The 15,947-nt window shown below is 43.3% G+C and overlaps 1 protein-coding gene across 6 annotated transcripts; it reads left to right on the top strand.

The window, feature by feature from the left end:
* Positions 1-597: 597 nt before the first annotated feature.
* LOC105389296 (tumor protein D54) lies at positions 598-15,905 on the top strand. 6 transcript variants are annotated; one of them, XM_011560397.3, is made up of 6 exons: positions 598-789; positions 5,278-5,447; positions 11,663-11,766; positions 12,058-12,117; positions 12,998-13,160; positions 14,709-15,905. In XM_011560397.3, exons 1-6 carry the CDS (start codon positions 771-773, stop codon positions 14,826-14,828), a joined length of 636 nt encoding a protein of 211 aa, XP_011558699.1. In that variant the 5' UTR covers positions 598-770; the 3' UTR covers positions 14,829-15,905. The 6 variants fall into 6 exon arrangements, with proteins under 6 accessions (XP_011558699.1, XP_037968805.1, XP_037968802.2 ...); XM_038112873.2 differs by lacking the exon at positions 598-789 and adding an exon at positions 3,432-4,397 and having other exon boundaries at positions 12,998-13,166; XM_011560395.3 differs by lacking the exon at positions 598-789 and adding an exon at positions 3,450-4,397.
* Positions 15,906-15,947: the final 42 nt, after the last annotated feature.

Genomic DNA, 15,947 nt, shown 5'->3' with positions numbered 1-15,947 from the left:
CAGAGGTGCATTGCTGCACCCACTTTTCGCCAGAGTGTTATGTTAGTCCCAATGTAATAGGGGGCGGGCCTATTGCCATTTTACGGGCACATCCAAGACCTGAGAACAAATATCTGTGTTTAAACAAATATCTGCCCCAGCCGGGAATCGAACCCGGGACCATCGGCTCAGTAGTCAGGTCACTAACCACTACGCCATTCGGTCGACTAAATATAGTACTAGAATATTAGGATTGAATCGAATTTTGGGTTCGAGTTATATAATATGACACGAGTATTTTATTCGATTTACCTAGTACATCCCTATAATTGTTTTCTGAGGTTTTTTTTAATATACATCACAGAGTTGTCCATAGAGTATTACAGAATGACAACTCAGAATAAGAATCATCATGCCATGCATCATGGTGCCATGCGGCATGGCACCATGATTGCCATGTTGCCATGCCAGTCATACCATGCATTGACAAACAATCCCACGATGATGATGTTATTCTTCTGGATTAAAACTGGTTAACTGAAACCATAAATACAGTTGGAGAAAATTCAAGTTTTTGACACTTGATATTTGATCTATTCTATTCTGTGTAGTGTTTTTTTTTATTCATTCATTTTTGTGTTGTTGGTGCGTGTCATATTAGCAATTTTAATTAAATTTAGTTAATTCTTAGAGATATTTGAAAGATTTATCTAACGTTATTTGTTTCTGCCCAATTCGTACTTCTTCAAGAACTTATCACTGATATTAGTGGTGACTACACGGCTAAAATTATGAGCGGCATACAGACAGGTTTGTAGGCCTCCATTATTTACTATTGTTTTTACCAATGATTCACTGCTGAAATAAAAAAATCTTCTTTGTTACAAATATATCGACAACAAAAAATTTACTATTGGTGTTACAGACTTATTCAATTCATTTCACTACCAGATAATTCTAATTTTATTATTTGTTCATACAAAGTACACAGAAGTTTAGCTGCAATTCCCTATGATGATCACTTTAATTTGTACCTTGTAGTAACTACTTATAGTATTGTGTAGCATTAGCAGTACAACCCTTGTTGAAATCCATTTATTAACACGGACAATACTGTCTTGTAATCATAATCAGACACAATTAAAAATGCAAGCAAAACATGATAGAGGGTTTTCTAGTTAAATGTATTTAGTTGCACATATATAATTTTATTATCACTTAGGTACTTACTGTTTTAATTTGAAATGGCAATGACCTGAATTTCTTCTAAATTGACTTATCTCATGGAGATCATTATACAGTGTGACCATTTATGTTTTGACAAGTATATTCACATGCCAATGGGATAGCCACATCCCATTGGCATGTGAATATACTTGTCAAACTGTGCAACTTCCATTATTGGACCAACTCTGAAATTGTAAATATCAAAACAGCTGTTCCATACATTCTGGTTGATCTGGTAAGTATTTAATTTAGTTTTTTGCTACTTAAGAGTTGGTCCCAAACTTTTTGTTGCACAATATGAAATGTATACCTGACAAAGGGATAGTCCGTCTGCATGTCCACTACTCTCATACTCATAACAATCTGAACTCAGTGACAGTGGCATTGTTGACCAACACAACTGAAGAGCAAGCCACAGGAGCACCTGCTTTACATGCCAATCTAACATTTAAAATGGCCGTAAACTATTGAAACTTACACATCAAGCCTCTTTCATATAGGTACCAAATATTAATACTTAGATTTTTCTATTTCCATTAACATTTCTGTTACTTTTTCTTAACAATTGTTATATAATTTTGTAATACCTAGTTCAGTTTCAGGACTAGTTAGTATCAAATTAGAATGTGGCTCTTTTACAACTTTACACTGGTAAATTTGATTATGATTTTTAATGTTTTGGTTGTTGGATATTTATTCTCTATAGCACAGATATCAAGCACAGACAGATAGCCAGTGAATAGAGTACTTACAATCTGTAACTGTTGTGTTATTCAGATTATGTATTAGGAAGGAAAAAAGGGAACTGTTTTATCAATTTAAATGAGTCAATGTATTACCATTGGAAATGGTTGTAATTTTTCTGTTAGTATTTCACACACTAGTCACACAACAGTCTGTCATCACATTTTCCATAAATAAAATTATATGAGTAGATAGGTTCTACCTTTTTTGGCATAAGATTTATTTGCCTAATCTCGTATTGCATAGTAACGTTTGGTCAAAGTCTCGTTACGCCGAAAATCGTATGGCATAAATCTCGTTTAGTAAAAAGTTATTTCGCATAACATTGTTTAGCCTAATAATGGTATGGCCAAATCTTGAATAGCCTAATAATGCTATGGCATAGGTTTATACAAAGTAATAATATTCGTTTTTCTTTAACTTTGACGGAGCGTCTCCCTACATAGCGCAAACTGGTGCCTTGTATTGTTTCCGCTGTTTGGAAAACGCTCCGCTCCGCTTCGCTGCGCTCCGCTTTGGTTTTGATGAACATGTGCACCTAACACGCTCCTCCTCGCTTTGCTCGTCGTCGCACCTATTTTTAGGTTTTGATCTCATGGGGTTTGTAATAATTATATTGGTCGTTAACTTTCCATTTTTAGATCACACAATATCGTGATTTTCGGGATGTAGGAGAAAAATACCACAATTTGTACATTTACTACATACTTAATATATTATTTATTAAGATAACATAAGGAAAAACAAGATTATACATAGGTATAGATGAACATAAATTTGAGCAAACGAAACTTAGGTGTTTAAAGATTGTGCCTAAAGAGTTTTAGACGAAACGAGCCTTATGCCACATAAGTCTTGGCAAAGTGATGGTTCGGCCAAAAAAGTTTAGACCATACGAGTTATGCGAAATGAGTTTTGGTCAATAAAGATTATGCGAGATGAGCGGAACCCGAGTAGATATCTACTCAGCCTTAATCATTTTCAGAAGCATAAATTATCTGAAAGTATGTTCTGTAAATTGTTACATACAAAACTTGTTGCTCTAATAATTTACACATCATCTTCATCATCAGCTAATAATAATCCTTTACTGTACATTTGTGGTTGTGCTCAGCCAGTAATAGCTGGAGGAGTAATGAAAAGGGCCACAAAGTGTAGCAGTCCACTCTATATGTTTAAACAACAGAACAATATTATATTCATGAAATTTTATATTTTACATGTGGAATTATATCACTGTAATGTAATAAAATGTATAATATCAGTTTACGGATCAGCAATAATTTGATAACACTCTGAAGTAGAACCTATCTATCTATGCTCAGATACCATATCACTGTGCTCACGAAACAGGTTTTCACTGAAACCTGTTTCGTGAGGCGGATGAGTCATTGGCATTTAGAAATATAATATGCACGTATAATTTGCTATAGGTTCTGTAGAGTAACTATCTAACTTTTTATATTAGTTTTTATTGAAATTTCGATAGCACTAAGCAACGCGCTGTCGGTGATGTGATGATGTAGCAATCCGGAGCGGGCGCGGGGCGCGCCGCCGCGGGCGCTGTCAATAAACTCTGCGCGCGCGAGCAGAGCCTCTCGTTGTTTTGTTCCCCGCGATCAAAAACCTGCGTGGCCTTGTTGCCTTGTTGTATTTGAACACGCGGCGCCGCGGCCGCTTCCACGCGCTCCTTTCATTTTAAAATAAATTTGTTATCTGGAGGTCAAGATCGTGGATTCGTCCAATCCAACATTATCCTAAATCGCGTGGTGAATAGAGTGTCGGTGAAAGTGGCGAGTGTGCACGAGCGGTGGGGCAGCGGCGCGCGACGGCAGTGCGACCAGACGTGGCGGGAGATACGACCAACACACTGTTTTGTTCCCACCCACATATGTTACTTTTGTAACTAATAACTGCAACATAATATCATGTAACGGATCCTCGCGGAAGATTCAATTAATGTTAACCGGGACGCCGATACGGTTGCTATAGTGTGTGTAGTGCGGGCTAGGCTGGTCGGAGGGAGCATGCTGGCTGGCGGGCGCGGGCGCAGGTAGCGATGGCGCTGGAGGGCGCGGGCGTGGAGCCCACCAGCCTCGAGTACATGGAGGACCCGTACTTCCTGGCGCCGGACGACGACTCCACGCCGAGCTTCGACGTGGCCGTGGACGAGCTGGAGGAGGAGCTGGGCTGGGCCCCTGCCCCCGCCCCTGTCCCCGCAGGCCCCGGGGGCGACCAGGACGACTGGCGCGCGCTGCCGGACCTGCTGGACTCCGCGCTCTGCATCGAGACCGAGTTCTACATGGACAACCGCCGCCGCCGCCTCAGGATATTCAAGAAGAAAATGCGCGAAGTTCGAGTTACCTTTCAGGACTTATCCAAGCCGTATCTTGCCAAAGTTTCGAGCCACACGAACTATAAACGGTTTCTAGGTATCACACCTGGAGGTTAGTGCATCGTATTCGTGTTTGGTGATTGGTTTGTTTTTATCTCAGTCAGTTGTGAAATGTGTTGACATTGTTTTTGTTATCGCATTAACCAATTATTGTTATTGTTTTCGTAAAACACCTTGTTACTGAGACTTGAGACGATATAAAGTATGTTGTAAAAACAGAGAGGCAGGCGGACTCATTAAACTACAGCGCAGCGGCTACGAAATTTACGTAACTGTAATTTCGCGAAGGCAATTGAGAGATTTCATAAATTGACCTCTTCTGAGCTGAATAGAAGGCAACTTTTAGCAAAACGATTTCGAAATGCAAGTCAAAATAACCTGGTTGCTGCGGTCTAGCATTTTAGTCAATTAACCTCATATACCAGCTTATATACCGTTTCATTCTTCATTTTGGAATAATATTATTTTTGAAATTACATGTAGGTACGATAAGATTTTCTGAACAGGCTGGGAAAAACTGTTTTTTTGATATATTTATCAATCTATGTAGAGCTTTGGGTGTATCCACTTTTTTAAATATCATAAACCTTAACTAAGATACAACAATAAACCTCAATGATAATTTCGGGATTTATGGAAGGAGCGTCCCCGAGATATTGTTTTCGACTATACTTTAGCGTCTGACTGGTCAATCTTTACACATTAAATAACGATAGTCTAGCATACACGCAAAACAAGACATGCAAAAATCTTGCTTAGGTTCCGTCACATAATATTCAGCTCTATGGTTATACGCAAAACAAAACATGTCAAAAATCTGGCGTCGCGCTGGCTCACATAATATTAAGCTCTAGCTTGTTATTCACCGCCACCCTAACAACCCTCAGACCATTTCCCCCTAACTTCTCTCACCCTCCATCTCCCCTCCACAGCGGAGGAGGCGGTGCCCGGCGCGGGCGTCGGGGCTGGCGAGCCGGTGACCCCCGACGAGCTGGCGGGCCTCACGCCGGAGCAGGCGGAGCAGCTGCGCGCGGAGTGGAGCCGCGAGCTGGCGCGTGTGGACGATGAGATCGCCACGTTGCGGACTGTGCTGCAGAGCAAGGTAATGCTACGGAGACCTTGAGTCATTTTTAACTCCCAACTTATCATTGTCACCAGTGGGTGAGATAGACACCCTAACGTATCGAGCAAGGTACAAGGGACCAGTTCTGTTCAAGCCAGTGCTCTAGGTTCCTTTTAAACTGCCAACTTATAATTGTCACCGCAGGACGAGATAGAAACCCTAAAGTATCGTGCTGTAGAGCAAGGTACGAGCAGATTTGAGGCCAGTGCTTGAGGTTCACTTTAAACTGCCAATTTATCATTATCACGATAAGGATATAGACCGTGCTGAAATATGGTAGAACATAATAAATCTTAAAAGTACTTATTTAAGACATAAAATGTCATTAAAAACATACCCCCTTATTCATAGAAAAGTTACAGAACGTTTTAGCTGAAATATTTTGGTCATACTCACCACAACACAACCCAACTTTGTCTGTCCGTGGCTTACAGTTAATTAGATAATTCCGGATTTAAAAACTTATTTTCGGTTGGTGTTAAAACAAGCAACGCTTGATAAGAAAAAGTTTCATATACAGTAGTCATTTGGCGAAAATACAAAAAGATTGATGATAAAATCACAGTATACAGTCCAGTATAGTAGGTGAGATAAAAATCACTATTAGTACATTCATATTTTGTCCTTTATCCTCAACGTGATATCAAAGACCTTCAAAATTGCAAATCGTTGATCCGGGCTGGATGATGTAACGTCCTATATTAGTGAGAACAGGTTTGAGTGCCATTATCATCGAACACTCATTAAGGATTCGCTTTCACAAAAAAACCAAATGATTCCATAGGACTAGAAAGGTGCCACACTTACACATTTCTTTAACTGTTTTATTTAAATTATTGCCACTTCCTAGCCGTAACTAGATTCGATAAAGTAATCATGAACACTTAATTATTTCCTTCTTATAACTATTTAATTCGACGTGCTTCTTTAATAGGATCACTTACCGTAAAATGTACCGTGAAGTTACAAGTTATGTAATATGCTTTCAACATTGACAGCTGTTATATTACAGTCTTTGTAATAATTGTATTACCTAATGTAACGTTAATGTAGTGCATTACGGTATAAGCACAAAGTGACAAAAAAACCTTCCAAATAAAAAAAACAATTAAAATTATAAATTTTAATAACTTGCGAGTCACTTCTGACTAACTCTAACGACCCCTTCGGGGATTACAGTCGTAAGCACTCACAGATAAATGAGTGAACTTTTTTGATGGTTTATTAATGTATTATGTTGTGTCTCAGTTATTACGGGAAAAATAAAAAATCGGAAAAATGCCAATGAAATATAAATTTTAACTACATGTCAATAAACCTAACATTTTTTGACATGTGTGTGTCTTTAAAGGAACAGTAGGTGTTCACGACGAAAACCTAGCATAAGATTAGATTATAATGTATAAGTAATAGTTTTGTATAGCATAGTTTATAAGTTGTTATACTTTGATATTATTGGTTGTAAATATTAGAGTTAGGTATCTCACCTTATCAGCTATCGGTTGCGTGACCAATTCTGAGTACTTAAGTAGGGTCATTTTGGTACGCAAATTGTCATTCAGGAAACAGAAGAGGAACAATAAAGAACGACTGGAAAACCTGAAGGAGACTTTCAAATACAGTCCACCCCTAACATTGGTCCTACGAGACGGATCAGAAGACATTGGTCAACTTCGAGACGGATCAGAAGAAACATCGAACCTTCGAGAAGCCAGATAAGAGGAAGAAATTGGCAGACCCACTGAACAGTGGTCTATCGAAGAGCCGAAAACGGGAATAAAGGACGAAAATGCCGGTTACTAGAAGCCACAGTAGCCGGAAGGAAGAGTCCAGTACCGCCGAATCAAGCACGGTCTGCACGAGCAACACCACGACGACTATGGGAAGCGGTGTGACTGAGACATCCGCCACGACCACGTCGGCGGCGAACGCAAGCGCTACCAGATCAAAGCGCCCTGCGACGCCGCCACCTCGAGACACGAGCGTGGTCACTGTGGTGCGTCAAGTCACATCGCAGCCAGCTACCTTACGGCCCCGGTCACATCACTCCAAAGCCTCCCGCAAGAGATACCTCGCGGAATTGGAGGCTAGAGAGCTGTTGGCCGAGGCGCAAAAGAAGGAAGCACAAGCCGCCGCTGAACTAGCGAAGGTGAGGCTCATGCGGATACAAGCGGAGGACTCGTCCGACGAGGAAGACGAAGACATCGTCGACAAGAGCGAGCGCATCGAGCAGTGGGTGCAGGAGCAATCCTCTAAGCCCCCGCCCCCTGCTCTCGCTCTCACAGCGGGCCAAGCAAGAGGCTCGTCCCCCGTGAGGGGCCAGACACAGGCCCCTCCCACCCCGTGGATACCTACGGAACCGCCACGGGTCGTCGAGGCGCCGCAGTATGAAGAGCGCGCGCCTCCCGCACGTCAGCAAGAAAAGTCGTCGAGTGAAGACGTCACGCAGCTCGCCGCACTATTGAAAAGTGTGCTGAGCGGCGGCGGCTACAGAGAGCCGCCACGGTACATCCAAGAACTACCTACGTTCAACGGAAACAGCAGCGAGTGGCTACCGTTTCGTGCGGCCTACCAGGAAACTGAGAAGTACTTCACGAAGATAGAAAACGTCGCCCGCCTGAGAAAAAGCCTGCGTGGGGCCGCCCTCGAAGCCGTCAGCTGTCTATTAATCAGCGATCCGAACCCTGTCGTCATTATACAGGGCTTGGAACGACGGTTCGGGCGGCCAGAAGCACTCATACTCAACGAGCTCGACAAAGTGAAGAAACTACCGAAGTTAGCTGAGAGCCCACGTGACCTGTGCATCTTCGCAAGCAAGCTGGCCAACATCGTGGCTACGATCGAAGCACTGAAGAAACCGCACTTCCTCTACAACCCGGAGACCGAGCGCACTGTAATCGAGAAGCTCACACCGATTCTTCGTGACAAATGGTACGAGTACAACTTCACGCATCATGGTGAAGAAGCGAACCTGAAGAAGCTCTCTACCTACCTGAACCACGAAGCGGACAAGTGCGGCCCATACGCCGCGCTCGAGCAGATCGACAACAGCGCACCTACACCCGTGAGTGCGAGGGAGAAAGCTGCGAAGAAGACGACGGAACGTACCTACGCCGCCGAGAACACACACAAGGAAGAAGAGGACGGCTGCCCTATGTGCAAACAGGCTCACAAATTACCTGAATGCACTAGGTTCACCGAGAAGACGACTGACGAGCGCTGGGAAATAGCGAAACAGAACAAGGTGTGCTTCCGCTGCCTACGTAGCATACATCGCCGCTTCTCATGTAAAGCGAAGCCCTGCGGTGTCTCCGGCTGCAAACTGAGCCACCACAAGCTCCTGCATCACGAAGCTATCAAGAGAGAAGACAAACGCGAAGAGGTCACCGCGTCCATGACAGAAAAACCGACCGTCGCAGCGAACAACAGCAAGCGCCGCCGCGCTTACTTGAAAATAGCGCCCGTGGTTCTTACTGGCCCTCAATCCAGTATAGATACCTACGCACTATTCGACGAGGGAAGCACCATCACTATGATCGACGCGGACGTGGCCAAGTCTCTCGGCCTCGAAGGCCCCACTGATCAGATTTGGGTGCAAGGAGTCAGCGGCAAAGAAGATCGACACTCGAAGAGCAAGAAAGTCGACTTCACCATACGGGGCAAGCACACACAAGAAGAGTTCAAACTTGAAAACGCACGCACAGTCGAGAAGCTCGACTTCATCACTCAGACGGTGAAGAAAGAAGAAGTCGACGACTGCAGCCACCTGAGCGACATTCAAGAGGAACTTGCCTACGAGGGGGCATCGCCGAAAATACTCATCGGCCAGGACAACTGGGACTTAATTGTCTCGAGGGAAGTCCGAGAAGGCCGCCGTGACCAGCCTGTTGCATCTCGCACACAGCTCGGCTGGGTACTGCACGGCTGCCGCACCACACAGAGCAAACCAATTAACTTCTGCGGGTACGTCACGAGCGCGGAAGTATCAATGGAGAATAAAATGATGAAGCACTACTTCGAGCTGGAGTCCCTGGGCATCGAAGCGAGAAAACCGACGACAGATCCAGAAGAGCAAGCTACGAGAAAACTGGAAGAGGAAAGTCGCCGGCTGTCCGATGGTCGCTTCGGAACTCGGTTGCTATGGAAACGAGAAAATGAGAAAATACCTAACAACCGTCAAGACGCGCTGAAACGACTCTGCATTCTCGAACGCAAGCTCGACCGTGACCTCAAGCAGAAGTATGAAGAGCGCATGGACAATATGCTGAAGTCCGGGTACGCCGAGCCCGCCACCACACTCCCGACGCAAGACAGAACGTGGTACCTGCCGCACTTCGCCGTCTGCAACCCCGAGAAGAAGAAGATAAGACTGCTGCACGACGCCGCAGCGAAGTCACATGGACGCAGCTTGAACGACATGCTGTTGACCGGCCCCGACCTGCTTCAGTTGCTTCCTGGGGTGGTCATGCGGTTCAGGCAGCACCCCTACGCAGTCAGCGCGGACATCAAGGAGATGATCATGCAGATACTCATCAAGGAGTGCGACAGAGACGCGCTGCGCTTCCTCTGGCGCAGCGACCGGCGGGAGGGTACACCAGACGAGTACCGCATGACATCCGTCATCTTCGGCGCATCATCGTCACCGTGCACGGCACTCTGCATCAAGAACAGAAACGCCAGAGACTTCGCCGACACGCACCCCGAGGTCGTCCGAGCAATTGAGAAGAAAAACTACATGGACGACTACCTGCAAAGCTTCACGTCGGTGGAAGAGGCCCACGTCACGAAGACAGTCGACGAAATACATCGACGAGCGGACTTCGAACTACGCGGATGGGCATCGAACGAGCGACGAGTACTACGCGATCTCATCACCGACGCCGAGACAGCTACGATCGACATCGGCGGGAGCGAAATAGAGAAGACACTCGGCCTCATGTGGCACGTAAATGAAGACAATCTCGGCTTTCGTCTTAACACTCATAAGACGCCGGCTGAGGTGCTACGAGGGGACCGTCCGCCGTCGAAACCGCCGCCCGCGGTGGCCTACTGGAGAATGCAACGAGCAGACGGCAGCGTGAAGGTCACACTGGCCATGGTGAATAACAGAGTCGCACCAATCAAGCCCACGTCAATACCGCGGCTGGAACTACAGGCTGCGGTACTCGGGACTCGCATCTCGAACACAACTCGATCGGAACACGATTATGGAGACATCACAAGAAGAGTGTTCTGGAGCAACTCACAGACGGTGCTGGCGTGGATACGAGCTGAGCCATGCATATTCAAGACCTTCGTCGCTCACAGGTTCGCTGAAATCGAAGAATCTACGAAGAAAAACGAGTGGGGATGGGTACCTACAGCCGAAAATGTCGCCGGTGACGCAACTCGAGCCACGCCGCACGACTTCGACCGGCCCGAGTTCCTGCGGCATTCTGAAGAACACTGGCCCACGGAGAACAAGGAACCAGTACCCAAGATCGGCGAGGAAAAGGAGAGCTGCGCCGTCGTGTCGCTCGGACACACGTGGAAGAATACACGACAGCAGGAGAGCACGACAGCACTGAAGGCAAGCTCAACAGGGGGCAGAGGTGGATGCAGGAGTACCTACCGCTACTCCAACACCGGCGGGAGCCTCACAGCACCGGCAGCTAACCGAGGATCGGCGACCTGGTCATCGTGTGCGACTCCAACAACCCGCGCAACACCTGGCCCCGAGGACGAGTCACAGCTGTCTACCCAGGGAAGGACAACATCGTGCCAGTCGTCGACATTACAACGAGCAACGGCCACGTGCTGCGTCGACCAAGGAAGAGGATCGTCGTGCTGCCAGTAGAATCGCAAGATAGCGACGGCGGGAGAATGTTCACGACGAAAACCTAGCATAAGATTAGATTATAATGTATAAGTAATAGTTTTGTATAGCATAGTTTATAAGTTGTTATACTTTGATATTATTGGTTGTAAATATTAGAGTTAGGTATCTCACCTTATCAGCTATCGGTTGCGTGACCAATTCTGAGTACTTAAGTAGGGTCATTTTGGTACGCAAATTGTCATTCAGGAAACAGAAGAGGAACAATAAAGAACGACTGGAAAACCTGAAGGAGACTTTCAAATACAGTCCACCCCTAACAGTAGGCATAAGTGGGTTAATGAATGATACCTAAATATATGGGACTGATCTGACGCAGGTCCGCCAAAGCTCTGAGCTGAAGCGGAAGCTCGGCATCACCGTGTGGAGGGAGATCACCGAGGACGTGAACCAGGGCCTCAAGAACGTCAAGGAGAGCCAAGTGTGAGTTGTCCGCATGTCTCAAAATCTTAGCTGTTCAGGAGGCACAAAATTTAACTTTACCAATACTATAATTATGAAAATTGTTGTAAATCTCATTCTCTAGTAGAGTTTGACATGCCGAAAATACATTTTGTGCCTTCAGAATCGACATCAATGTATTCTTGTTGTTTGAACATTTAAAACATGGTAGTGGATGATATTTTTGTTCTTATGCTGCCTAAGCTTATTTTAGTGGTGATTGGTAGATATATATTTTTATTTATGTTCACTTTTGCCTTTGTTGCACGACAGCTATCAAACGCTAGAAACTCGGGTCTCTGCGATCACCCAGGCTGTGACGGAAGCGCCCATGTGAGTATGTAGTTGCCATTACTAGAATAGTACCGCTGTAGAGAGCATCATTATGTTTCCATTCCGCATGCATTCATAAGGTTATTAAATTTAATGCCCATGTAGCTACTTCGTAAGCGAATTTATGGTAGCTTATCTTGCGATTTTACCACTGTGAGTCGTCATTATCAGTTGACACAGTTCGTTGATTATAACTATCGTAAAATAATATTACTAATAACTAGTGGTTATTATAATTTTTACAAGTTGTTTCCATTTCCTTCTCTTTGTTCTAATATAAAATTACAGTAATTTCTGGTTTTTAAGGAGAAAAACAAATAGTTCTCACGTTTTTAGAACACTAATGATATAGTAATTGTAGTTTACATGCAGAGTACTATGTAATAATGCATAACATGTTGGACTAACGCTAGTTTTTACTTGTACGTTAATTGATTACTTTAGTAACGTGACCATCGATGTATTGATTACATGCTATATAAATGGTAATTATTTATTCACGATACCGACGCAAGCCGTCGTCGTTTTAGTACAATATTTACTAACTTACCTATTTATGTACATTGTATTGATATTGTGCCGTGGCTTACGTATGCACATATTGCACATACATACATAGAACGACTAACGACTTCAAATAAATAACGAACACTTCTTTACCTATAACTTGGTCTGACAATGGCAGTGATTCTCCAAATAAACGATAAATCCAATTAGACTGGAAATTTTCCACGCAACAACAGTCAGAAACCAATACCAAACCTCACACTTACATCAGCATGAAAAAACACTCACAAAAAAGCTAACCTAATAGATTCGCGCTCTAAATACTCTATGCTTTTTTTTCTTAATGCTCTATGCTATTTTTTCTGGTTCACAGATACCAAAAAACTGAGTCTGTGATAAAAACGACGGCGGAGAAGACGACGTCGATCCTGGGCGGGTTCACGGCGGGCGTGTCCACCAAGCTCGGCCAGATGCGCAACTCCGAGTCCTTCCGCTCCATTGAAGAGCGCGTCGGATCCGCTTATGAGAATGTTAAGGTGAGTGTAAGTGCTTTGTAGCTTATAGAGGCTTTGCTTAAGTAAATGAAAGTCTATGCAATACCTAGCTAAGGGATGCTATTAGAGTGACGTTATGCAAGTCAGCGTAAATGTCTTAAAACCATTCTAAGTGAGTAATTACACTTAGGCCTAATTTCACACCATTCGGTTAGGTTAAAAATACCTCGGTTTGGTTACATGTTGGACCGTTAAGGTTAGTGAGTGTCCCACCATGCTAAATCACGGGGTTAACTCCCTTGATCGGGTGATAAACTTGATTGCTGCTGTGGGGTTCCGCTAAGACTTGGTTAAGACCGGTAACCAGGCAACGGGTTGTTTACTTGTCACTCATTCTGTCAAGATTCAAGATGGAAAAATGAACAGAGCCTTTGATGAACAATATACGAACTAGATGTTGTGTGACATAAAAAATGAAGCGAAATAGTGTCTGGGTTTTATATACTGTCAAACCGAGATAAAAGTTTTAATTTAATGTCCTAACCTAACTTGGGACCGCAATATAGAAACACAAATTAATGGCCCAACCTGGAAATCGAACCCGGGATCCCTGGGTGATGAAGCTGAGCTTCTACCACTAGACCACAGAGGTAGATATAAGAAGTTAAACCTAATGACTTAATGAGAACTATTGAATTAAGTGAAAAATCTTCTAACAAAATATTTTAAAATAAGACCTTACTTAGAGATTGAGGTGTTATTTGTTGAGTCCTTTATTTTGCACTGACACTCCATCAGTTCGTTGTATTGTTTTTCAAAGGGCATGGCGTAATGATATTATTTTCAATGACGAATGTCAAAAAACAACCTCGATAGAAATAGTAACCATGGCAACCTCAAAACCAAAAAGTTTGGTTGTTTGAGGTTGTTTCGCATTATAGAGACATAGACACCAATTTCAATGAATATGACAGAATATTGAATGAAGTGTGAGTGAATGATTCACATAATGCTTGATTTATGAATGGTCTATTAGATTTTCGTCATGGGACCCATCCAATTAACAAGGGTAATAATCCTTAAACGCGTCGTCAGCAAATCCGTTATTGAGACTGTAACTAACAGAATCATGAGAAACCAGGTCTTAGGTACTCTTAATTAACCCACTGGGTAGGTAAGTATATCAAGATGTGCATTGTAAAAACACAAAGTGTCAGCAGGTTAATTAATACTGATAATTTTATAAAAAACTGTGGCTTCTTAATGTTAATGACAAAGAGATAAACGTATTTTGAACTTGGAGACTTGAGTCAATTCATAACTCTAGACTAGACTCAATGCTATATAGTAACTTATGTAGTGTATATCTCCACATATTATGCAGGTCAATGATCATGGACGCCGCATAATTCTAAGAAAAAAACTCATCCGTTTTGCGTCACGGTACTGCGGAATATGCTTGCCTGATGTGAAATTAAATCTCGTGCGCAAAATCGTCGTGCGTGTTCGCCGAATTGGCCGATTATTCGATAGTTTGTTTTCATTTATAATACGAGTAAAAAAACTTAAAAAAACATTATACCTTTTCAGGGTAAAGTGGCGTCTCGGTCCAACTCCACGCAGAGCTTCGACGAGGCGCTCCGCGACGCGAGCCGCGCGGCCAGCGGCGCCACCTCGCCCACCATCCCCGAGCACCAGCCCCTGCCCTAATGCAGCCGCCAGCCACGCCCCCACGCCGCGCCGGCCAATCACAGCCCTGCATCGCCTCTCCCACTCTAACGCCGTAGCGCTGTCTCACTCGCGACGCTTGTAAACAGAGCCGAATAGAATAGGAGAGGTTATGGTTAGGCTTCGTTCGATTCAATCTTACAGTGGACTGTTTATGAAGTGCAATATTATTTAGAATGTCGTCATGAGGGATGTTGAAAATGGGTCCACTATTACATTTGAGTGCAAATCGTGGCAGGAATCGTTGCTCAACGTTTGTGGTACAAAAGTTATTGCCATGTAGTGTTTATATCTGATTTGACGTCCGAAGCGAATTGAGGAGCGATTTCGTGCCGGTTCATTACACCCCAATCAATTTCATTGAGCTTACGTGTAAATTTTATGAGTGTACTTACCCTGTATTTGTAAGATTATATTTGTAATGTAATTTGGAATATAAATAAGCATGTTAAAGTACTTCTTCAGGCAGTAAGTGTTAAGCTTCTAAACTTGATGGAACTTTTGAAACATTTATCTGGGGTAGTATTTCATATTACGATTATGCACTGAACATACATACTGAATACCTATTTGTTATTGAACGTGAGTGATCCAGTAGCTGGCGCGGCGTGACGACCACTAAGGAGACTGCAACTGTCACTTTAACCTTTTTGCTGATAAATTATTCGAATCATCACTGATGCGAGACATTTTGTTTCATACTTTTCGATGTTAGTATTATTGCATTCCACGGTTGACTTACAAAAATTGTGTAACTTATTATGATATGACTGTATAGAAATATATTTATCTTTTAATGAATACCTACATATGCAACAAAGTCAAATATCTATTTCTGGAATGAACACTTTTATACTTGTTATTAAAGCCACAATATGTGTTGTAAATTCATGTTAATTGTAGTTTATGTGGATGTGACTACAACACTTGCCGATGCCTGTTAGATCCAGATTTTAAATTGTAAAAATCATATTTTTATAAAGGCTTAGCTTCTCTATATTTTCACTATTTACATAATTTGGTCCCACGACATGGGAAATAAATATGTGTATTCACTGAGACCGATTTATTATTTATCTATGGATCATTATTCAACCCTAA

Source organism: Plutella xylostella, chromosome 5 (assembly GCF_932276165.1).
Source record: "Plutella xylostella chromosome 5, ilPluXylo3.1, whole genome shotgun sequence".
NCBI classification, from domain to species: domain Eukaryota; kingdom Metazoa; phylum Arthropoda; class Insecta; order Lepidoptera; family Plutellidae; genus Plutella; species Plutella xylostella.
The sequence above is the reverse complement of the archived record's forward strand: the minus strand, read 5'-3'. Positions and strand labels throughout refer to the sequence as shown.